General features: G+C 39.9%; 2 protein-coding genes across 5 annotated transcripts; both read left to right on the forward strand.

The window, feature by feature from the left end:
- The first annotated feature begins 1215 nt into the window (after positions 1-1215).
- Positions 1216-11448, forward strand: rassf2a (Ras association domain family member 2a). 3 transcript variants are annotated; one of them, XM_088431278.1, is made up of 11 exons: positions 1216-1458; positions 3682-3835; positions 5366-5439; positions 6880-6955; positions 7056-7207; positions 8111-8226; positions 8310-8452; positions 9184-9337; positions 9475-9596; positions 9684-9781; positions 10129-11448. In XM_088431278.1, exons 2-11 carry the CDS (start codon positions 3818-3820, stop codon positions 10196-10198), a joined length of 1023 nt encoding a protein of 340 aa, XP_088287404.1. In that variant the 5' UTR covers positions 1216-1458; positions 3682-3817; the 3' UTR covers positions 10199-11448. The 3 variants fall into 3 exon arrangements, with proteins under 3 accessions (XP_088287404.1, XP_088287413.1, XP_088287397.1); XM_088431287.1 differs by lacking the exon at positions 3682-3835 and having other exon boundaries at positions 1218-1458; XM_088431271.1 differs by lacking the exons at positions 1216-1458; positions 3682-3835 and adding an exon at positions 2119-2181.
- Positions 11449-12054: 606 nt separating this feature from the next.
- Positions 12055-15516, forward strand: prnpa (prion protein a (Kanno blood group)). 2 transcript variants are annotated; one of them, XM_088433382.1, is made up of 2 exons: positions 12055-12202; positions 14225-15516. In XM_088433382.1, the coding sequence occupies exon 2, from the start codon at positions 14236-14238 to the stop codon at positions 14704-14706; it is 471 nt and encodes a 156-aa protein (XP_088289508.1). In that variant the 5' UTR covers positions 12055-12202; positions 14225-14235; the 3' UTR covers positions 14707-15516. The 2 variants fall into 2 exon arrangements, with proteins under 2 accessions (XP_088289508.1, XP_088289500.1); XM_088433374.1 differs by having other exon boundaries at positions 12162-12328.
- Positions 15517-24098: the final 8582 nt, after the last annotated feature.

The following is a 24098-nucleotide window of genomic DNA, read 5'->3' on the forward strand; positions in this document are numbered from 1 at the left end:
AATTTGACCTACAACCTGTGCAATCAATTAAAAAAAAAAAATGAAATTTGGAGAGGGTAAGTAAAATATTATAAAAAGCTTATACATTTCAAAAACTTGCTAAATGTGTTCTTAACGACCAACGGTATGTTTTAAATATAATCGCGGATCTAGTTATCATGAAATTACATTACATGGGGGGTGGCACTTCTCCGGAGGCCGCCATGTCTGTTATAACCACGGGCAATGATTAATGCAGCACCTCCTGCTGCCCGTAATAAAAAACAAAAAAAAGTCTAAATCTTACACATTGTCCCTTTAAGTCTGGAGTACCCCCTAAAATGACATGTTTCTCTTGTCCCACACACGCCGTAATGACCAAATCAAATCTCAAATGACAGTTCAAATGGAATTTCTATTAAATATTTGTGGTATTATTTGTTTCATTCCTGTCTCTTGCAAACATGGGAACATTTGTGTTTATATTTCAAAGAATTATTGTTATTCATTACATGCAAGCAGAGGAAAGCAGTGAATCACATATGCTAGACTTCATGAAACCGTTTTTCCAAAAGAATAGGTATGTCATTTCTTCTGTTTCTTCACGTTTTTATGAAAGCTATCCTTACTTGAATCTCTCTCTCTACCCCATTCAACCCTATGATGCATAGTCTATTATCAGAATAAGACATTTGTTTTTCTTATTCACATAAGTATGGCAAGTTGATCCTTTTGGTAAGTAGTAACAACTGGCTAAACAGATAGTTTCTACTTCTGAGAGAAAGTTAACATGGAGTGCAGGTTTTCAATCCTGTGATTGCAGTAAATTTATTAAATCATGTCATGATAATTGTGCCATTGATCAGAAAGCTGAATTAATATCATTGATGTCCTGTTGTGCAGCAGAGTGTCAGAAAAGTGGTTTACTTTGCAAGAGTTTTGAAACCCAAATGCCCTCCAATTCCAAACAATTTCATTGAGCAAAACCTAAAATGTAGGTTGTGAATGTAGGTCACTGTAGTTTTTCCAGACAACTGAATCTCCCGTTTTAGAAAAAAAAGTGCAAATTAAAATCTAAGCTAATTAAAAACCATCCCATCTCAATGAACCGGCGATTGATTTGCAAACCACGTGCGCTTTCCGAATAACGAGGGGTTGCTCACTATCTGGCAGCTTGTCTCGCCCATTGTTCCGTGGATTTTCATTCAAGTGTGAGTGCGTCTTCGTGGACAATAGAGTCGTTGGGGGGTTGGCTGCTGATTGGCTGCCGATTGGCTGCCAGGGAGGCGCGAGCGAGCTCTACCACCAGCCGCGACAGATGGGCTTGCTCTGTCCGAGTGTGAGCGCTAAGGCGACCGGGGGCGGAAGAATCGAGAAGCCAGCCAGTCAGTTCGACCGGGGACTCACAGCAAAACGTCGGCGGGAGAAGAATCGTACTGAAAGCGTTTGACGGCGCCGCCGACGTCGTCGTAGTTTGGGGTAAGCTGCCCTTCAAAAATGACTGAATGCACTGCGGCATTGTGCGTGCGCCGCTTTGATTTCGTCAAACACTTTGAAATCGTTAAGAGACTCAGTTTCGTGTGCTTTTTTTTTTTTTTTTTGGGGGGGGGGGGGGGGGGGGGCGACATTTGTTCAATGGATGCCAGCTCAATATACCCATCATGAAGTGTGGGCTGCGTCTAAAGCTTGGAGAGGCATCATAGTGGGAACGTGCCTCGGCTGTGACTGGTTATATAATAGCCAGCAGTAAAGTTACTATTTCTCTGGCGTATAGTTTAAAAAAATATGTAGTAAATTTTGCAAATGCATACAATAGGGATGTGCCGTTGACTGTAATTTGATTCTTTTTTATTTCATTTATAAAACAAAACGTATAAGATCACTATGGCTTTATATTTTTGTTTTCTATCACCACTATTAATCGTGTAAATGTCATTGTGGACTTTTAGTTTTTTTGTGGTCCACTGTACCGCTTTTTAAGACAAAGTACTAGAATAAGCTCCTGACATTGTCTAGTGATTCTTCAAAATGTATTGTTTTTCAAATTAAATGGTATTTAAAAATGCCCCCCCCAAATTATGCAATTTCACTTTGAATGGTCTGAAAGTAATTTCTTTATGACAATGTTACTTTGTTCATCTATTTATGCCATTGACAAATAGTGACTTGCAGAGCAATAATATACTCTTCCACCACACCACAGTAAGTACATAATTAAACTGTTTTGTCTCGTGACGTTTTTGTTTTGTTTTTGGTCTTGCAATAATTTCTTTTGTCTCATGTAAAATATGTGCCATTTGAACTCACAACTTGGGAACCATTATACTTGTAGCTAAAAAAAATAAATAAATAAAAAGATAGGATATGTAGATGAATGACAATATAAAGAATAAATACAGGGATTCTTTTTTTTTCTGCCGTAATTCCCCAGACATGTAGCATTGCGGTTCAGTGGCATGTATGCATTAAATATATAGTGCTGCTCGTGCTAATGTTTGTTTGTGCTGCTGTGGTAGCATCTTTTCAGATTACCTAATCTCTCTTCCAGTCACGCCTGCCAAGACTGAAACGGCTCCTGCCATGTCTAACGAGAAGCAGGAGGAACTATATATTTGGTTCAATGTTTCTGATGTTGCTATGACGCTAATGACAATAGAAGCCAACTGCAGAATTTGGAGGGTTAAAAGGATTGGAAGGAGGCTTTGAAAAGCTATTCATGTCACTAAAAAGACCATAGCAGTAAAAAGAAACAAAAAAGTAAACAAGGCGTATGTTTTTGTCGTTGTGAGAGCAGGGGTTAGGGAAGATGGAAGCCGTGGTCAAGAGTTTGAATTACATTCAGAATGATTTGCACTTTTCCACAATCACCAACAAAAGGTGAGAGTTTGGATGGGAAATGCAGAGGAGAAATTTTGAATCCGATCAGTTTATAGACATGCTTCTGCTGGGAAGCAGAGGGTCGAAAAGTGGGGGTGGGGTGGGGGGGTGCTAGACGACTACTGGCTGATGCCATAATGAGCCACGAGAGAATTCGGTCTACTGAAATTTCCATTCAAACCCTTGACTCCTCCTCAAGGCTCACTGCTGGGGAAACAGTCGGGCAAACAATCGTAAAGGTTCAACGTGTTCACAGTTCATGATGGCGAATCCTGTGTTGTCAATGCCGAACTCAGTTGAATCCAAGCTGAACCATTAGTAGAAAGGGATCTGAAAATGTCATCAATGGTGAAGGTCAGTCTTGGTGCTACCACGGGCATCTCATTAAGGGACCGGACTCGTAATTGTGCAAGTGTATTGGTGTGATCGTCATGCGCTAAAAGATCATTAAACACACACTCGGCAAGAAGTCAAACAGCGGTTTTTGTATACTCAGCTTTAACAGAGCCTATTCTTGAGCGCACATGAGCTGAGGTTCCGCAGCATCAATTGAAGCCATACGCTATAATGAGCCCACAGGCATCGTTGCCCTTGACCGCATCAGCTGTATTAAACTCTAATCACCTCCATTTTGTAGCTTGAAGGTTGACCTTCCGGCTTGTATGTACCACCATTGGGGTGTGACATACAAGTGCTGAAATATTGATAGCTTTTGGCTAATCGCATTTTAATATTTAATTCAATTCTGAGAACTGATTATGTTCAGATTATGTAGCAGTGGTGTGTCTGCATGCTAAAATAGTGGCCCTATGCGTGTGTGTATAGATAATCTGTGGGTGTGGGTGCTAAATTCATCTGCGTTGACACTGGATTGAGGAAGTCTTGGCTGTGTGTCAGCTTCCTGTGTGGCTGGGCGAGCAAAGGAGGAAGTGATACAACGGAAGGAGAGCACTTCCTTTATATGCCATCGCTTGCCTCTGTAAGTGTGTGCTTTTGCTCCCTTGAGATCAGACTCGCTTTATGCACCCGCGCAAACACACATTCGACGACACTGTTTATATGTATTGGCACGTACATGCTCTCGCTATCTTTTTGTACGTTGCATCAAATCAGTGTAATGCATTGCTCTGTGAATTCTCTGCTGTGTTTTTTGGCGGCTAATAAGTAATTAAATGCTTCCTTGAATGAATGAATGAATGAATGAATGAATGAATGAATGCTTGATTTCAAACACGCCATTATACAAAACAACAAAAAACAAACAAACAAAAGAACAAACAAAAAATGAAAACAGTTGAAACAACGTTGGCTTAACATCGGTTAGCTATTTTTTTTGTAACGCAAGCCATTACTCATTTTTTGTCTCGCTTTGATTTGTGAGTGCAATCTTGAGATATGAAATGATAAAATCTGTGTAATGGCGGGTGACTCAAATCACTACAGGCAGATTGTAAATGCTTCTTCACCTAAGGGGCTTCAGGCTGTTTGTCGCCACTCCCAACCGAAGGATAGTCAAACTAAATATAAAACAAAGACAATTACACATCATAGATTTAAAGCAAGAACGTAGCCTCCTCTAGTTTAATACTATATGCAAAGCTTTGCAAAGATAGACAGTATTTACTTGCGTGAACAGTTGTTTTAGTTCTTTTAAGGCCCCCTCCGACAAATGAACTAACTTACCATTTTTGCAGTAAGAAAAGAAAAAGACGTGTTTATCATGTCTACCTTCATTTTTTTCACTTTAAAGATAAGGTCTCTAGTAAGTCGCTATCTGCTCAGCCGGTTACTCGTCAAAACATCACCGATGGTAGTGTTCACATACTCTGCGCAGGATCAAATATGTGTTGATGGGCAGGCAACTAACTGCCAGGCTGCTGTCTGAAAATCTTGTGATTTAGAGGAAATGTTTCAATACCATGTGGAGGATTCATCCTCTGCACATCATGACAGATGTTCACACAATCCCGTTTTAACCTCTACAGTGGAAATGCGCTTTTAACATACCACTACTAGCTTTCCACTTCTGTTGCATCATCTAAGTTTTTGTCTCAATGTTTTTGAAATAGCAACGGTGTGAATACTTGCTCACAATTAGAAAATATCCACCTGTTTCACAGATATTTTAGCTCTGTAGTCTTTACTTCTTTATTCATCTGCTGGTTGCATGTGTTTTTGTTGGAGCAGCTGAAAGAAGAATTTGGCTCGGCATGTGTCCCTGCACCTGTTCACCCTCACAGAAGCTTCTTTTTTTCTTGCTGGCATGAACACACTGAAAACATGGAAAAGGAAGTGACATGGTTGTGGTGGCCAAAACATCCAACTATGTGTTTGTTTGAGAGAGTGTGTGTGCGTGCGTGTGTGTGTGTGTGTTCAGTGAGCCAAAGTCTCTCGGAGGAAATAGTTGTCATACAATTTTTTTTTTTTTGGAGCTCTTCTTCTGCTAGTCATGAGGAGTCATAAGACTGTGGCTGTAATGATCAAGCACCTCCTTTGTTTCTCCCATCAGCTCCTCCCATGCAGTGTGACCATGGATGGCACGCACAATGGTGTTCAGGTCGGCGAGAACAAGTTCATCAGCAAGTAAGCGACTCAAGTTTCTTTACAAACCACTGTTGTGCGACCAGGCTGGATAAACTGCGCGCGAAAGTGCCCAGTTTCCATGTAAAGGCTTTCAACTTTAAACGATTCTTTTAATGTTCATTATCTATATTAACATGTGAATTTCTGAACCAACATGCCTGCACAGGATGTTGGGAGCAAAACCTGGTAGTAATCACACCAATTTAAACAATAATGCAAATATTAAATATTGTTGAGGGTCCTAATCTTGTATTTTAATGGTACGGAACAGAAAGCAAATGATTAGTAATTAAAACACCACACACACACATTACTAATTTACATGTAAATGAATTAATATATTGTCTATACTGTACTAAACATTGTTACGATTGTGCCCCGATATGCTCAGAGATTGACAAACCGGCACACGTTTCATGCTTTGCACATATGATTTGGCTACTCACTTGAAAATGTTTATTTTTATATTTTTTTCGTAATTTACTAAATGTATTGAGAAATAGTATTTATAAGGCAACCGTTTTTTTACTAATTTTGGTTCTGCTATTTCTTTTGAAATGGCACTGTATCTTGTCCGCTTTTTAAGTTTTTGTTTAAACTTATTTCATACTATAAAAGCTATACAGTTCATAGCTAGCTTCAAAGAGTTGCCGTTGTGTTCATGTATTATTTTTCTTTTATTTATTTTAGCTACTTTGTGCTTTTTTATTGCACAATTTTTGGGACACCAAACATTTCTGTTGGGACCCATAGCTTTTGAGCAGTGGCGGTCCGTGCATTTCACACTTACGCCTTCAGTGATGTCCGACTTGAATACATACCCTTAAGAAGCACATGTACGCACTACTGGGCGTTGCATCACCTTAATCGTGTACAACACTGGCTATTTTCCGGAGCATTTAAACATCAATAAACCCACATCAGCAATTACAACCTATCTCCATCCATGATATATATAACTTAGAACTTTTATGATAATGATGTCAGGTTATGTTAGGCCAGCAGAGAAGGCCTTGCTGGCTCCGACAGTCCACCGCTGCTTTTTAGTATTGCGAGTCCCTGGGACCCAACAGTTTCTAGAGGTAAAATGAGCAATGTGATTGGTATTCATGTTGAGGGGGGTGTTACAGAGTGAGTTTGAAATTGTGTTAAAATATTTTACGACCATAACTTGTAGTATAGTATAGTACTATATAGCTGATTGTAAATTGCTCAGTTTATATTGCGAGTCCAATTTATGCAATAACGCTGAACTTGAGAATATTCCAGTCTGAAGTCCGATTGCAAGTCCATGCAGTATGTTTCAATTTATGTGTGGCACAATCCCAAATGTGCCTTCTGAGATATGAAAAATCCGAATTGTGTCATTTGATTGATGGAGTCTAATCCAGCCAAAGATACATGCTAAAGCAAGTTGCTGAGATGTGACTCTGTTTCCAGGGCAACTATACTTTCACATCTGAAAACCTACAATCTATACTATGAAGGACAGAATCTACAACTCAGGCACAGAGAGGTCTGTACGCATGTCACGTTGTCTGCGTTTTTACACACCGCATAAATGGGCCGACAGGCCTTCGATCCAGCGGAGTGTAATTCATTGATCCTCCTAACAGGAAGAGGGGGAGCTGATTGTGGAGGGCCTGTTGAACATCTTTTGGGGCCTGCGGCGACCAATCAGGCTTCAGATGCAGGACGACCACGAGCGCATCCGACCCCCTCCCTCCTCTACGTCCTGGCACTCGGGTTGCATTCTGGACAGTCAAGGGTGAGATGTGCACACTGATCAGGTTACACCACAATTACCGGAAACCTTCACATGTTGAAGGTCATTGGTGGCAAAAATACCTTCATATTCGGTTCACTTGTATGTTCTTATTAGGTGGGAAATGTTTATGAAACTAGTTTATTTTAACATGACCTTATTCTAGCTATCTATCCACCCATTTTCAAGAGCTGTTTATCCTCACAAGGGTCACAGGCTTGCTGGTACCTTTCCCAGCTTACTGCGGGCAGTAGGCGGGGGACACCCTGAATCTGTTGCCAACCAATTGCAGGGAATACAGAGACGAACAAGCATTCACGCGCCTAATCACACTTAAGGACAATTTAATATGTCCAATACATCTGCCACGCATGTGTGGGAGGAAGCCGAAGTACCTGGAGAGAACCCGCACGGACTCGGGGAGAACATGCAAACCCACCCCATGAAGAGCTGGACTTGAACTTCTGTCCCTGAACTGTGAGGCGGACGTGCTAAACACTGCTCTACTGAGCTGCGCTTTACGATATTGTTTTTTAAAATTAATAAATATATGTAAACTGTGATATTTGGTGACTTTTGGTTAAGTGAATTTTCAGTGGACTAGATTGAAAAAATGGTGAACTACATGTCTTTTCCCGGGCCATACCTTGCTCACCCCAGCCTTATATCATGAGATTGACTAGTGATTAATTCAAGACATTCCCTGCCATTTGTCCAAAGTCACCTCAGATAGGCTCCAGCTCACCTGGGATCCTAATGAAGGAGCATCACTGTAGAAAGTCAATGGATGGATGTTTTTATTGATTATGGCTGTGCCTATTGTTATGGCCAATCAGTGGAGTTTCTGTTGAATGCGTGTAAAAATTCCAAATAGTAACAAACTGTCAATCCGTGACCTCCTTCCAGTTCCCCAAACAGCGCAGATTGTCAACAAACTCCGCACGGAACTACGCCTCCTGTGGAGGTGACGCCGCCTGACAACCAATCGGAAGGCAACGGTGTGATGGAGGAGCATGCTGAAGGTGAATGTCTGTATTAGTAGTGCAACTCAAACAACTCATTTTGAATGCTTTATGTGGTTGTCTGTTTGTCGTTGACCCAACAGACGACAGTGAAAACTCAGCTCAACTCCTCAGAACCAAGAGTGACGCCGGGGTTCTAAGGCGGGTCCACCGCCGCTCCCCTAGCGATCAGAGGAAAATCCGACGCCATCGCTTCTCCATCAATGGACACTTCTACAACCACAAGGTGAGGCAGCTCTACTGTAAATACAAGGAGTAAATTATGTGCGTGAAGTGGGGGTAAACAAGCACATTTGCTGCTGCATTTCAGTCAAGCAGTAAAATACAGTAATAAATATGAAAACACTCACAAAGAACATAACGCTCCTGACTCATGGAAGACATACTGTCAAGAATTTGTCACATTGGAAGTCTCAGTCCACTTATGCAAATAATCTCAAAGAAACAAAAAATATTGATGGATGAATACTGAAGGAAAAAAAGGGGGGGGGGGCACTCAGCAGAGTCAAAAGTAATTAAATAATTGGACATTTTGGAAAAAAAAAGTTTGTGTATGGCAACAGTTCATTCTAATTTGTACAAAAAGAAAAATATATTCAACTATTCAAGTACAACAGTTTAAAGAGGTAATGTACAGTGTAAATGTTCAAGTGAGCAAGATTTTAAAAAAAAAACATATTCCACAGTGCAATTGACAGATTATGATGTTGTTTGTTCAGGGGTCTGATGGTATGTGTGTAGAAGATGTTTTTTGCGTCACAAATGCCTTTGCAATTGATTACACTTGAGTTCTTTACATTCTTATTATTTTTTTAACAGTTATACCTTACATCAACGTGCAGTGTTCTTTGTTTAAATCACAAAAATTCCTAGCGTTATGAGCTTTGATGCATAGCAAACTCTTGAGTCAAGGTACTGCTGTAGTTAAATTCCTGTTTTGATATATGTGCGTCTCAGACTGCCGTGTTCACGCCTGCGTTTGGCTCGGTGACCAACGTTCGTATCAACAGCTGCATGACGACTCCTCAGGTCTTGAGAGTTCTCCTCAACAAGTTTAAGATTGAAAACAGCCCGGATGACTTTGCGCTCTACCTTGTCCATGCCAGTGGAGGTGAGCTCAGCTGCAGTAAACGTTTTCATTCATTAGCTCCATTTCAAATGAAGCCTGCAATCGCCCATCCCATGTTATGGAATTTTTAAATGCCATAAAGATTACACAGTTTTAAAAAGTGTACATGTGTGTTTCAGAGCGAGTGAAGCTCAAGCGCAGTGACTTCCCTCTGGTTTTGAGGGTGATGCAGGGTCCGTGCGAGCAGGTGTGCAAACTGTTCCTTATGGAGGAGGACCTGGGAGAAGAAGTCACATATGATGTAAACATCTGCATGCACGCTAACATCATACAGGAGTTAGCCGCCTTTTTTGATAGCTCATGAATGTTTCCTCCTTCCCTCCACCAGGTGGCGCAGTATATCAAGTTTGAGATGCCTGTGCTGCAGAGCTTCATCATTAAGCTGAAGGAGGAGGAGGACAGAGAGGTGCAAAAGCTAAGGAGAAGGTACAGGAGCGCGTGTCATTTTGCCTTTCTTTCAACTTAAAAAAGAAATGTAGATATTAATATGTTCTTTGACACGCTTTAGTCAAGATGTCCCAAGGGTAGAGAATTAGGTTACAAATTTGAAACCCAATTGTTCAATTATTTTTGATGGGGTTCTCATGCAAGCTAGTGACTGTACACCCCCACCCCGATGATGCTGAACCAATTGTTTGGTCATAGCTCCAGTTTTGGAAATAATGCGTTAAATACGGACTTGTGTGGGGAGGCACTTCATAGGCCCAGCTATCGGCGTACGTCATTCAAAAATGGCACTTTCCTCTAGATTCATAAGTGCTTGTATTCCGCAGGTACAACGTCCTGCGCTGCATCATCGAGAAGCAGCTCGGCTGTCTGCCAGCAGGCCCCGCATGTATGTGACCCCCGTCTCCCATCGGCGTCACGTCAATGTGTCAGACAACTACAAGTGTCAAACACATACAAGATGAGGAGCGAGCACGCATTCTTGTTGTGTCTGCATTAGATCGCCGAATCAGCAAGTTACATTTTGCACGGATGTTACGTAAGACAGTGTGACTCAGGGAAGACGACAAACTGATTGACTGGTCATCCGCTTTCTATCGCTCGTAGTCCCCATTCGGGTCGTGGGTGCGCTGGAGATGATCCCAGCTAGGGTCGGAGGTGAGTTACACCCTGGACTGTCACAGGGCACCGTTCACTTTCCATTGAACCTGCCTGACCTCTAAACCGCGCCCCAGACAAGTTAACCACAAGGCTACGGTGCTCCCCGCTCTTAATGTTTCATGTTAAGAATACATTTAAAGCACAAGCATCACGTCATGCTTTTTGTCAAGTGCCTGCTAAAATCTCACCAAGCACAAACCAAAAACTATGATCGTGTTACCGCCATATAAAATTCAATTGATGATTAGCACAAAGGCAAAAAGCCGCCTCCTGCACCCACAATGCACTGGGGTCCTTTTTGCCCCCTTCCGCAGGTGGCCAAGTGGTTCACCCTCAACAGTTAGATACTTCTTCAAATAAAGTCGCCATCGTCATTCCTCACAGCACACGCATGCCGTGGAAGGATGTTCATGTCATGTTGGCATTCGAAGCACAACAAAAGACTTGAGGGCTGCACTTTAAGCCTGGTGAACACAAACAGCAAAAGACTCCTTGTCTGGTCGTGATGTTCTCGCGCGTGTGTGTGTGTGTGCGTGTGCGTGTCTGTGTGTGTGATCCACAAAGCTTACACGCAGAGCCTGAATGGAAGTAGGTCAGAGTGTGCACACAGACTGCATCATGTTGTGACTGTTATTGCAGGAATATTTGCCCACTGCGACACCATTAAGCCACTGTGAGGTGTCCACTGCACTGCCTGTCGCCGAAAGACGTCCTCTAGGGATCTAGTAGTTTTCTTTTGACCCGTAGTTTACTTTGTAGTACAGTACTTACAGAGTCCTTTTAAATGTCTGTATGTCACCCGGAGAATGCATGCTTTCTTTTCAGACTTGTTTTGATTGCTATTTTTTTGTATGACTTCTTAGGCGATGCTATGAAATGTTTGAATCCTTCACATGTGAACAACTCATGCTGATGTGGAAAATGTAGAGCATGGGTTGTTGAATAATGATTGTAATTTAATTAAAAAGTAACTTGTGGTTAAAATATTTTGATAATGCATTCAAATAGTGGCATAATTCCACAGTAACTTAAAGGGTGTGTGTGTGTGTGTGTGTGTGTGTGTGTATGTATGTATGTATGTATGTATGTGTATGTATGTATATATATATATATATATATATATATATATATATATATATATATATATATATGGAGAGAGAGAGAGATGAATTATACAAACGTGATTAATTATATTGTTAAATATTACTTTTGCCTGGGACAGCAGTTATCTATTCTGATAGGTTTAACATCCTGCAGTGGTATAACTCCACTATTTGTGGAAACACTGTACTGTATATTATGTAACAGTGTTCTTTGCATGGCCACAGCTAAGTTTTAAAACAGACTTGGCACATGGGTAATTACATATGTAAAGTTAAAAAAATGGAGTGATTAATATTGTTTTTCGTGAAAATGAACTTTTTTAATTTGACTAGCTAATTACAATGATACCACAGGACTGCATTTTGTCATACATGGTGGACAAAATTGAGCCGGTCATAGATGGTCCCTGGACCTTACTTTGCCCACCACAGATCTAACGTTTCTCAAAGTGACTCCAATGTCCTATTAGTCAAGTACATAACAAGACGCTTTACTGACTCATCAGACAAGTAGAGCGTTCATTTCAAATTAGATCTTGAGGCGTTTAAGCCTTACTGTCAATGGTGGAACAGATTAGCGTTAAACCAGCCAATGACTACTGGGGCTGATGATCGCCTCAAAGTCACCGTCTGAAGGGTAAGTCGCCACCCTGAAACACACTTGACGTCCCGCTGCACATACACGCATACACTTGATGTTTTTCGGCTTCTGGAGGAAGGAAATGTGAGAGGGACTTTGGTGTCTTGTCAAAAAGCCCTCCAGGTGAGACCTTTTTTTTTTTTAATTCTGTTTCTTAAACTAGAGGATTGTGGAAAGCCTTTGTTTCATTTATTCAAGTAAAGTGTCATATTTAAATTACTGGGAAAAAATGTGATTTTATGTGTAGCTAATACTAAACTACAGCAAAGAAAAATTGTAAGAAACATTTTCGTGAATTATATAGAAATAAAATTCCTTTAAAATATATAATATCAATATCACTCTGGGAAACTTAGCGACCTTTTTTTTTCTTTAAATAAATACTCTACAGTCTACACATTTACACGGAATGAGTATAGCTTTACAACAAAACGTTGACTAACAAAAATCAACAAATTTGGTCTAAAAACAAAACTTAGATATATAGTCAAAATGAAAAAGAAAATCCCTAATTATTACATCTTGGTGGTAACTAGTTAGTCACTGATTTCATTCTTCATTTTTAAGCCGTCAAATATTGTTGCATCGGTTCCTTCCCGTCATTTTCCCCAGTGCAGTATGCTTGTGACAGAAATACAGAAAGAATTTGTATTATATGACCCACAACATTAAATGCGTTGTGATGATATAATAATGAGAGCCACAAACGGCAAGTTGAACAAAACAATCTACCTTCACATGGTGGCCCTGTGCGCGTGTACCTAATCAAAATCTAAATGCTTGGATCGAACCTTTGTAAATAATTAAAATGAAGTTCTTGATAAATAAAAATCAACTTGAAGGCATCCTATTTAATGGATTAATAACTGAGTAAAAGAATGCACCCGGGTGTGCGTCATGATGGAGATGATGTCATTTGTTTGTGTTGGAAAGTTCTCGCCTTGTTTGAGAATTAACACTGTCATGGGATTCTCGCTGGTTTAAAAGAAGGATACACACGGTACATATAGATAATCGAACAGATGCTCTATCAATCTAAAATGATTCATGACAGAACGGGGGAGGCAATATTTGCAATGTATTCTATTGATTGTGTCCCTTTGTTGACATATTTTACAGAGCATATCACAGGGTAAGAGTCACTAGAGATTAGAAAAGTTATGTAAAAAGTGTCCCCATTTAGAAGGATTATGAAGGGGTTTTCAATAATCAGTGTGGTAAAAATAACAAAGCTTCTTGTAAGTCTGTTTTTGTCTGAGGTAAAATTAACTTCACTTTATGGTGGGTGTATTCAATAAGCGGCTAGAGAAAACGGACTAAATGTATGTTTTATGACACCACTCCTGTAATTTTGTAATAAATATCGATTGTTATGTAAACAACCCGCTAAAAGTCTATTTTCTTTATAAGATAAATGACATATCAAACATTATCTTCAAATTTTGATATCGCTCTTTTTACAATGACAGAACAATTTTTCATAGGGCGATTGTATTGGCAATTTCAATGTATTACTGCTGTGACAAATTCTAATTGCAAACATTTGACACACACGTGTACAAAAACAATAGTTGGAGATGAAAGCCTGCTTAATCTGATTATAAATTTCACTCGGTATCTTTTTAAACAGCTGACAAACGGATAGGGTCTAAATTTGTAGATGCTTTGCGCTTTGCTTGGGAAGTAATTCTTTTTCCTACCACTAAAGGGAGACAAAATACCAAACGTTGAGAACCACTGAGTCCAATAGATTGGGGTAACGCGTGTGTTTGTGTATATATATATATATATATATATATATATATATATATATATATATATATATATATATGGGTGTGTGTGGGTGTGTATTCGGGTGTCAAAATGATGCATCAATTCACCCAAAACCCTTTCTTTGGATGTTTACTGATGTAATGCAGTTGCCAGGAAGGGAGTTATGGATGCCGTACGCCTTATTCTTCATAGTGTATGTTCTGTAATATTCCAATTTGATGCAGCTGTTTCAATGCGTTGCTGCAGGTGGACCGATCATGAACAGGCTCCAAAGAGTGCCCCTGACGGTGTTCGCGTGTGCGCTGATCTTAGCCACACTGACCCCCAGCTCGGAGGCCCGGCGCGGCGGAGGCTTCAGGGGGGGCTGGGGCGGCGGCAGGCCAGCATACAGGCCGGCCCCTCCCAGAAGCAGCGGCCCCAGTGCCGGTAAAGTAGCCGGAGCTGCGGCGGCGGGGGCCATCGGGGGAGCCATGCTAGGCTCTGCCCTGAGCCGACCCGGGTACGGGTACGGCGGAGGATACGGTGGCTACGGAGGATACGGGGGCTACGGAGGGTTCGGAGGAGGTTACGGCTACCCGCGACACGGGGGTGTCTATGGAGCCAGGCCTGCCTATGAGCCGGAGGGCTCTGGCGATATGGAGTACTACACGGGAGCGTCCAGCGGGCCCATCTACAACAGCATCATCGTCGTAATCGGCTCACTGCTCTCTCTGCTGTTCACCATGTGAAGCCAAGCTGATGGGAGCACTGGTCGCGCCTACAACGCATCACCCCTGGGACTTTACTGGGCCTCGTCTGCACTGAACCACTCTTGAGGACGGCAGCTTGACACAGGAACTGGAATCTGTCCATTAGTGGATATGACAGCAGAAGACTCAGTGTAACTTGCAATCTGTCACTTGATGACGCAAACCATCACTGAAGCAGCATGCACGCCTCATACATGATCAGGACTGCTTCAGTCAATTTTTATGATACAGTGACAAAAAAACTTCAAAAAAAAGAAACATAAGATGTTATTGGTTCAAATTGAAGTAATGAGCCAAAATTCAAATGATTATTGAAAAAGCAGTTCCCATGTCAGTAGAAGTCAGGTCTGCACATTTCATCTAATCAGAACAATACATTCAAACGGTAACACACAGAGGTTCACATTTAATTGGATGAAAAAAAACACTCGTAAGTGTAGATCGAATATGCACAATTTGAAGGCTTCAAGAAATCTTGCTTTCATAAACATCAGTCAACCATATTTCATAATTCATGAAATGTCTGCTGAGTGTACGTTAAACACACATGTTGAATTAGATGTTATATTATGATCTTATTAGATCTCCGCATCAGAGGACTAAAAAGTGTTCATGACTACTTCAGCTTTTGGTCAGCAAAGCATGTTCATAATTAATCTCTTCAGTGTTTGTGCATAGAAAAATAATAAACATGTTTTTGTCTACTGTTATGCTGACAAATATGCTTTACTATTGTATCTAGTTTCACAGTTGAAGCTCAATTACAATGAATAAAGTTTGACCATCTCAGTTGTTTTCTTATTTCACAATATTTTATTTTTACTTTTGTGACATATTTTTAATTTATTTTGGGGGATATTAACTGAAAATGAACAAAATGAGTCATGACAATGATGAATAAAACGACCATGCAAAGTGGAAGTTAAATATAGGAAATGTCCTCGGCTTTTCCGGGCTTGAGATGGACCGTACAAAAAGTATGCTGTGGTCTGACGAGTTCACATTTCAAATTGTTTTCAGGCTACTTTTGCGTCTTTTCGTGAGTTCAATTACGAGTGCTTCTTTTTTCACTAAAATGTCAACTATTACCCGCAGCGTTTGATTAAACATAAAAGAAAAGCAAATAGTTTGGAGCAGGTGCATTTCTACAACTGCAATTATGACCATTGTATTAACTTTTAAGTAGTAAGTTTTCTTTATTGGCAGCAGAGGAAGATACCTTTCTCCTAATATTTCTGCCTTGTAAAATTATGTTACGCATCCTTGTTTTATTGATTTACTTCCTCGTGGATCCATCCATCCCTTTTTTCACAGTGCTCCCTTTTCCTATAGGTTCATGGATGAGCTGGCTTAAAGGTTTGGTGTACAACCTGGTTGCCATTATACTAGAAATGAAACGTCATTCACACCTATAGACAATTGTGACTGTTCAATATTAATATTGATGTTTTTGGAATGTGGCAGGGTGCTAGTAAAGTATAGCACACAGGTACTTGCAAACCTGAGCTAAGGTTCAATTGTTATTGATGTAGCACACGAATCAATCACTGTTGTGTTCCTAGAATACTGTCTAGTCAAGTGTCCTGTGCAGGGTTATGTTGCACAACAGGGGTAGGCTGAGACCTTTGGTAGGGTGAAAAAATTAAATCAGCAACCCCAAAAAGTTGTTGGCTACAGGTATAATGCAACATTTAGAACTTTTGAAAAGATTTGTTTTGGTCATATATAATGTAGTAAGGCATTTAAAGTTGTTTTCATTAATAACTTTTTTTTTTTTTTTTTACTTTTTTTATGAAATTACCATGTCCAAGACTATAAAAAATATATTTCTTAATGACCATGTATATTAAAAAAAAAAAATCACCACACATAGTAGGATATATATATATATATATATATATATATATATATATATATATATATACAGTCGGCCCCCGGCTTACGAGCACCCTGATTTACGAACAATTCGCCTTACGAGCGTGGATCAGGGAGATTTTTGTCCTCCGCTTACGAACAAACCTCTCGCCTTACGAGCAATTCGACATGCCGGCCATTGAGTATGTAGAAATGTTCTCGTTTAATTGCGTCAATAAAATCAACAGCAGCGACATCAACAATCATCAGTAGATACTTGTGCCAGTAACGTGAACGCTATTGGTCTTACAACGTCACACTGACTGTCTCACTCACGGTGTCTAAATATATTACCATTTAAATGTAGTGTTTGTACAGCTAAAGGGAAAAACAGCTGACATGAAATTAAATGTGCCGATTGCAGGACAAAGAATTGTCATTGGTTTAAATGTGTGTTTTTTTTAAAATTAATTGTCAATACATTCCAACCGTTTAAAAAAAAAGTGCGAATAATTATCAGTCATTCACGGAGATGCGAATATGCTATTGGTCGATTAAGGTCACCCGGTCTCACTCACGGAGATGCTATATTTATATATATATATAAAATTACAGAACAGAAAGGACCATGCATGGTAAGGTTTTTAAATAGAAAAAGCTAAAAGAAAAGAGATGAAAAAAAAAAACTAGCAGGGTCTCCAAATCCGGTCCCCGAGAGCCCTTATCCTGTTTTTGACATCATTCCCCCTTATCGGGCTTCTGCAAAGATTGCTGACGACCCCATCATTGACCCTTATTTAAAAGCTTACTTTGAAAGCCTAATCTTTTGAAATGTTACTTAATACACTGTCTAATTTGAAACCCTACTTCAAAATCCTGACTCTTGTTTAAAAGCTTACTTCAAAAACTTAATTTTAGTATAAAACCCATTTTCCACATCCTCCACAGCTATAAGATAAATCAATCTTTCATCGAATTCCTTCTCATGACTTTAGCTCTCGACCTGCGACTGAGATACAACCGAAGAATGCAACATGAAGTCAGGGTTCAAATCCCCATCCAGACTACTTTTATTTTTATCTTTTCACATGATTTATACTTGTCATTAGAATACCAAAGCATGGTACCTTGCCACATAAATAAAAAAAAAAACAAAGTAAAAAACGACCGTATATACCACTAACGCTTTTTTTTCCCCTGAAAAAAAGACCCAAGGGACACCCCCACTCCTGCAGAAAAAAAAAAGTAAAAATCAAGAAAAAAAATAAAAACCTGCCAACCCAATCCATCTTCTATAGCCGTTTCGCCTCACTAGGGTCGCTGGCTTGCTGGTGCCTATCCTCACTGTCTTCAGGCAGTAGGCAGAAGACACCCTGAGAACTGGTTGCCAGCCAATCAAAGGGCGTACAGAGACAATCATGTTTAGCAAAAAAAAAAAAAAAAAAGACCGTGTATAGTAAGGTACCCATAAAAACACCACTCGGTATCACGGGTGGAGAGAGGACCCAAGAGCGCGCACAGGCAGGTAAGTGCTGACAAACTTTGTATATTGCTTGCCAGAGGATTGCAGGTTGGAAGGATGATGGCTGTATGGCAACTATGGTGGTGGTTCAGGGACAAGTCTAGTCGAGGCACGAGCGGGCAGACGAGGACAACAGGCTGCTGGGAGGTCCGTGCACCTGTGGACAAACGTGGACAACAGGCAGGCCAGAGGTCAGCGACAGGCTAGGTTGATGCATGTGTGGACTGGCAGAGAAGAGTGCTGGAGGGCTTGGCACAACAAGACAAGACAATCCGGCAGAGGTGGCGAGGAAGAGACCGGGTTATATACTAAGGTCATTTGTAGCAGCTGTTGGTGATTAGGGTTGATTGACAGAAGGGCTGAGCAGGTGTAATGAGGCTGGAAATGAAGTGGCTGGATTGGAGGACTGTGACAATTTGGACTATTCCAGTATTTTTGACAATAGTATATATAACTGCCATGAGGTTGTTTTGTATGTTTTTGTTTTTTTTTTAATCCTTGAGGCATTATGTTAAAAACTATGGAAATGCCTTTGATTTTTTGATTTTTTTTATTATGAAAGAATCAATGGAGAAAAAACACTTGGGAGCTGAAATTTCCAGCAGATGATTAAAACATGTAAAATTTCAAAACGCAATGATTTTGACCCTTTTATATAATTGCAGCCGGACGTCCGAGACTTTGTGTGCAAAAATAATCATTGTCCAAATTATAGAACATATAAAACTATTATAATTACATTTTTTGAGATGGGTTTTAACAGAATTAGAGACAGTGATTTTCCTGCAATTTTTGCAACATCCTGTTGTGGTCAAACTATGTCAGCAAACAGAAAATTCTTTGTTGACTTGTATTTCACCTGAAGACAGTAGGTGGCAGTAGAGACCAGTTAATAGCTATGTGCAAAAATAATCATTGTCTAAATTATGGAACATATAAAACCAATATAATTACAATTTTTGACAGGATTAATGACAGTTTACTGCAAATTTTGCAACATTCTGTCGAGCGGCGGTCAAACTATGTCAGCAAACAGAAAATTCTTTGTTGACTTGTGTTTCACCACAAGACAGTAGGCGGCAGTAGAGACCAGTTAATGGCTATGTCTCAGTGTCATCGTCACGTCACTGACTCCAAACACAGAACATTCCGGTCTTCAACTTTTCCTGGGTGTTAATAAATGTAACCTACATATGTACGGATAGAACTGATGCAACTGAACAATTTGAGTGGTTGAAGGAAAGAAATATGCATTTACAAAATTACGGGACAAATGAGATGTGTATGGTTTGCAAAGTGTGTGCACCAGGGTTAAACCAAGGCTGTTGCGAGTCTTGTTTATTCATTTCCCATAAATGTTGCAAGTTTGCTCATTATAATCGAAAAACCCAAACAATACTGTATCATGTTTTCCTCCAGGTTGAAGTTGAGCAGGGGTTTCCATAACAGTTTTAATCATTTGTTTTAGGTCCCTCTTCCAGCCTTCAGAGTGCACTTCCTGCTGCATCCTGCTTTGTAATTAAAAGATGGAAATATGAACTTCAAGGGTTGATTTTTTCCAACGCAATAAGTCTTCCGCCAGCCTGGGTGATCCAATATGTATTGAAATAAAGCGTGGTTTGGGGATTTATTCAAAGACTGTTATGAGACCTGTGATATCATTTGGAAACTTGATGGAATATTTATTCTTGCGATATGTAGCCTTGAGCAACCAATGCTAGGAAAGGAAGGAAAAACTAATAATAATCCTGCCATTCAAAAGAAATCTTATACCTGCGTTGCATTGGAAGCCATGGCACTTTTTATATTTTTATCCACAACACCTGATCTTTTTATAAGAGAAAGTGACGCGTCAAATCTCATTCTTCCAACAAAAATATTACAAAGCACAAACAACAAAACGATGTTCACTTTTTAGCTATTAGGTATGTTCAGGACTAGTGTTTGGATTTGTTTTTCTAGTTACTCTGCACTTCTAAACTCCATATTCAGTATTCAAATTTCATAGAAAAAAAGGTAGAAACCATACTGTAGGTTGAAACCCTGACTCTATTTCAAAACCCTACTTTGAAACCCCAAGTTTGAATTTTGAACCCCTAACCCAACATTGAAGCCCTACTTTAAAATCCTAAACCTAATTTTGACAACCCTACGTTGAAACCCTAAACCTAGTTAGAAACCCTATTTTGAAACCCAAACCCTTCTTCGAAACCCTTACTAGATATCTAAGGCTTATTGGACGGCCCCGCTTTGAAACATTATCCTCCTTGAAACCTACTTTGAAACTCTAGCCCTACTTTTAAATCACGCTTTGAAAATGTAACTCTAATTTAAAATTTGTTTTAATTTTGAAACCCTAACCTCATTTGAAACCCTAGTTTGAAACACGAGCCCTACTTTGAAACTCAATCCTACTTTAAAAGCCTATTTTGAAACCCTACTTTGAAAAACAACCATAATTAGAATCACTACTTTGAAACAATACCTCACTTTAAATTATTACTTTGAAACTCCAACCCTAATTTTCAATCATACTTTGAAATCCTAACCTTGCTTTAAGAACCCAAACCCTACCAAGTACAAAACGTTTTTTAAAACCCTACTTTCAAACACTACTTTGAAATCAAACCCTGATAAGAATCCCTCCTTTGAAAAGCTAACCCTTGAAACGCTAACCCTACTTTAAAATTTTAAACCCTATTTTGAAACCCCAACTTTGAAACACTAACCAAGTACAAAACGTTTTTTAAAACCCAAAGTTGACTTTAAAACCATACGTGGAAGCCCTTGTTTAAAACAATACTGTATGTACTCTACTTTGAAACTCTAATCCCTTTTTTTTTTTTTTAAACCGTACTTTGAAATCCAAACTTTACTTTAAAATCTTAAACCCAGTCTTGAAACCTTACTTTGAAACCCTAAGTTTCAGGTCTTTTTGGAATCCAAACTCTACTAAGCCTACATTGAAGCCACACTTTAAAACAATACTCCACTTTAAAACCCTATTTTGAAATTCTAATCCTACTTTTGAACCATACTTTGGAACCATAACACTAAGCCCTACTTTGAAACCCCGACAAAGTTTAAAGTCTTTTTGAAACCCAAACTCTACTAAGCCTACATTGAAGCCACACGTTAAAACAATACTCCACTTTAAAACCCTATTTTGAAATTGTAATCCTACTTTTGAACCATACTTTGGAACCATAACACTAAGCCCTACTTTGAAACCCTGACAAAGTTTAAAGTCTTTTTGAAACCCAAACTCTGCTAATCCTACTTGGAAGCCCTACTTAAAAAAAAAGACAATACTCCATTTTAAAACTCTGCTTTGAAACTCTAATCCTACTTTTAAACCATATTTTGGAACCGAACACTAAACCCTACTTTGTACCCCATGTTCTACTCTAAACCCTACCTTAACATCCTTGCCTTAACTTTGAAACCCAAAGCTTAGTTTCAACCCTGTTTTTTCTTTGAAAACCGTACTTTGAAACCTTAACCCTAATCTGAAACCCTACTTTGAGAGCGTGCAGGGGTGTGTAAACATTTTATATCCCATGTAGATTAACATCAACATTCCATTCCCCGTTCCCCGTTCCCCGTTCCCCCGCCAGCAGAACACTCTGTGACTTTTACTCTTTGTGTCGTGTTTTTGATGTTATCCCAAGAAGATGATGATCACCTTTCGTCAAGCCCTGGCGTGCGTGAGTCAGTCTGGGCAAATCCTGTTGGAGCTTGTGCAAGCGCACTGGAGTCCCACCAGCTTTTGATTCGCCTCTTGCTTTGGGAGGCAGCACGCCACACTGGCACCGGCGGGCGCAACGGCCGTTCTCCGGCTGATGCCTTCGCGTCTGCACGTCCTCACAAGTGCGACGTCTCCGGCGGCGACATCTGATAGGGTGTGTGCGGGCGAGCGTGCATGTTCTCTGCAAAATCACTTTACGATCCATGTTGATCCACGCCAATGACAATTAGTGGTGAGGAGTAGCAAGCGGAAGAAACCTGAGCTTCCAAACGCATGCTTGGAAATTGTGATTAATAGAATGCATCTTTCCAGTGTTTTGACAATAATGGATCGGGATCCACCAGAAATGCACCGCCACAAAGGAAGTGGTCCAGCTAACAATTTGGGATGGCATAAAGTCGGGTTTCTAATCGCCTCTTAATGTTGTTTTCTTTGCTTACCAAAGTGAGCCTGTTCAAATATGTTTTCGTAGTACATTTCTGATCCAGTGTTGCGGCGGCTCACCACTAAACGCATGCAAAACGAAAACCCTTAAAACCCCCAAATTAAAAGCCGACGAGCAATTCAAGTTACCTAATGGGCTTTTCCATCCTTTTCTATGCTTGTCAAATACTGCATTTTTGATCATGTATGTGAGGAAAGTGTGAAAATGAGTAAGGGGCTCCGATATTTATCAGTCTGCTTCCAGGTGCAGATTGTTTTGTAGATGCCATATTATGTGACTCAAGATGAATCAATAATATCATTTTAATTTTGCTGTAAATTTGACTGCATGTCAGCACTTGTTGTTTTTTCCCATTTTAGTCAAACTCTAAATTATACAATTTGTCTGGGTGTTCAATTCATTCTACATCAGAACGCCACCAAATCCAAGCTAAATGTCATATGCCTTGCTTGTGGTCACAGTAGCCATGACTGCCTATTCTGGTCAGCAGTCTGAAACCTGCATCCCGTCCTCAACCACTTCTCGAAGGCTGACAAATGTATGACTCCAAGTTATGGCAGCTCATGAGAAAGAATCATGTACTGTATAAAACCCCTTACAGATCATTTTTCTATAGTTAACCAGCCAACCAACTTTTTGCCTTTTCTGCCCATGTATATTAAAATGATTTATTGTCTTGAAAATCTTTTTGAGAAAGAGAGGTGATGACAGGATGCACACTGCAGTCCAACTCTCACCATTTATCAGGAAACCTCACAGTGGGGCACGGTAATACGATACCTCCCCATGATGGAGACGCTCCAAAGCATTTTTGGACTAAATGATTAACGAGTATCTCAGAGACACGATGGGGACGAAGTCGGCATCTAATAGGTGATCTCAAGGGAAAATGATGGCTTGGAACATGGTGGACGGACATTTGATATTCTGGGTTAGTTTATTCAAATCATTAGCACAGTAGGCCAAGAATCACTAAGTTGTATTGGCAGAGAAAACGCAGCAGGCTGGGAAATGCTACTTTGCTTCCCGTACGTGTGAGCATGTGACTTTCCGCAGAGACACTTAAAAATGCAAACTCTCAATAACAATCTCAATAACAGACGTTTGTGAGTACAGCCACAGGAAATAGTCTATCTGCACATTAAAAAAGCGTACGCATGTATCAGAGCCAAAAATAAAGATGACTTACTTTTGTGTTTTTGTATTTTTAGAAAAGCTGCATGTAAACGGCCCTTAATCTGAAAAAGCTATCCGGAGTGAAGGTTTTCATATTCTGAGCGGTCTTGCTGGAGCACAATCAGAAAGCTGAAGCTTGCATTCCAACTGAAACATATTACGCTAGTCCTGAGGGCTTCACACTGGCTCCCAGTTATCTGGAGAAGTGAGTTTGAAATTCTGGCACTGATTTAGGTCCCGAATACATTTAAATACATTAAGATTAAATCCAAACCTAGTCGAGCTCTGCGGTCGCCACTCAAGTCAATTAGTGAAGCCTAGAGTTCAAAGAAAACGTTAAGCTGCACGCAAATGGTATAAACTCCCAATAGAAGTGATAGAAATGAAAAAAAATTGTTTTCCAAAAGTTTGTTCTTGTATGGTATGTTTTTTAGTAATACTAAGAAACTGTGTTTCATTTCTTTATTTTTTTTTTCTACAAATAACTTGTCTTTGGCTTTCTGTCAGTCGGGTCAGCTGTCACGGATACATTTTTACAACATTTGGGGGATTTCCATAAGATTCAAGAGTTTTATTGTTATATGCACTACACAATGACATTTTTATTCTGTTCACTTTCCCGATCA

Source organism: Hippichthys cyanospilos, chromosome 1, assembly GCF_059441005.1.
Source record: "Hippichthys cyanospilos isolate Australia breed blue-spotted pipefish chromosome 1, RoL_Hcya_1.0, whole genome shotgun sequence".
Classification (NCBI taxonomy): Eukaryota; Metazoa; Chordata; class Actinopteri; order Syngnathiformes; family Syngnathidae; genus Hippichthys; species Hippichthys cyanospilos.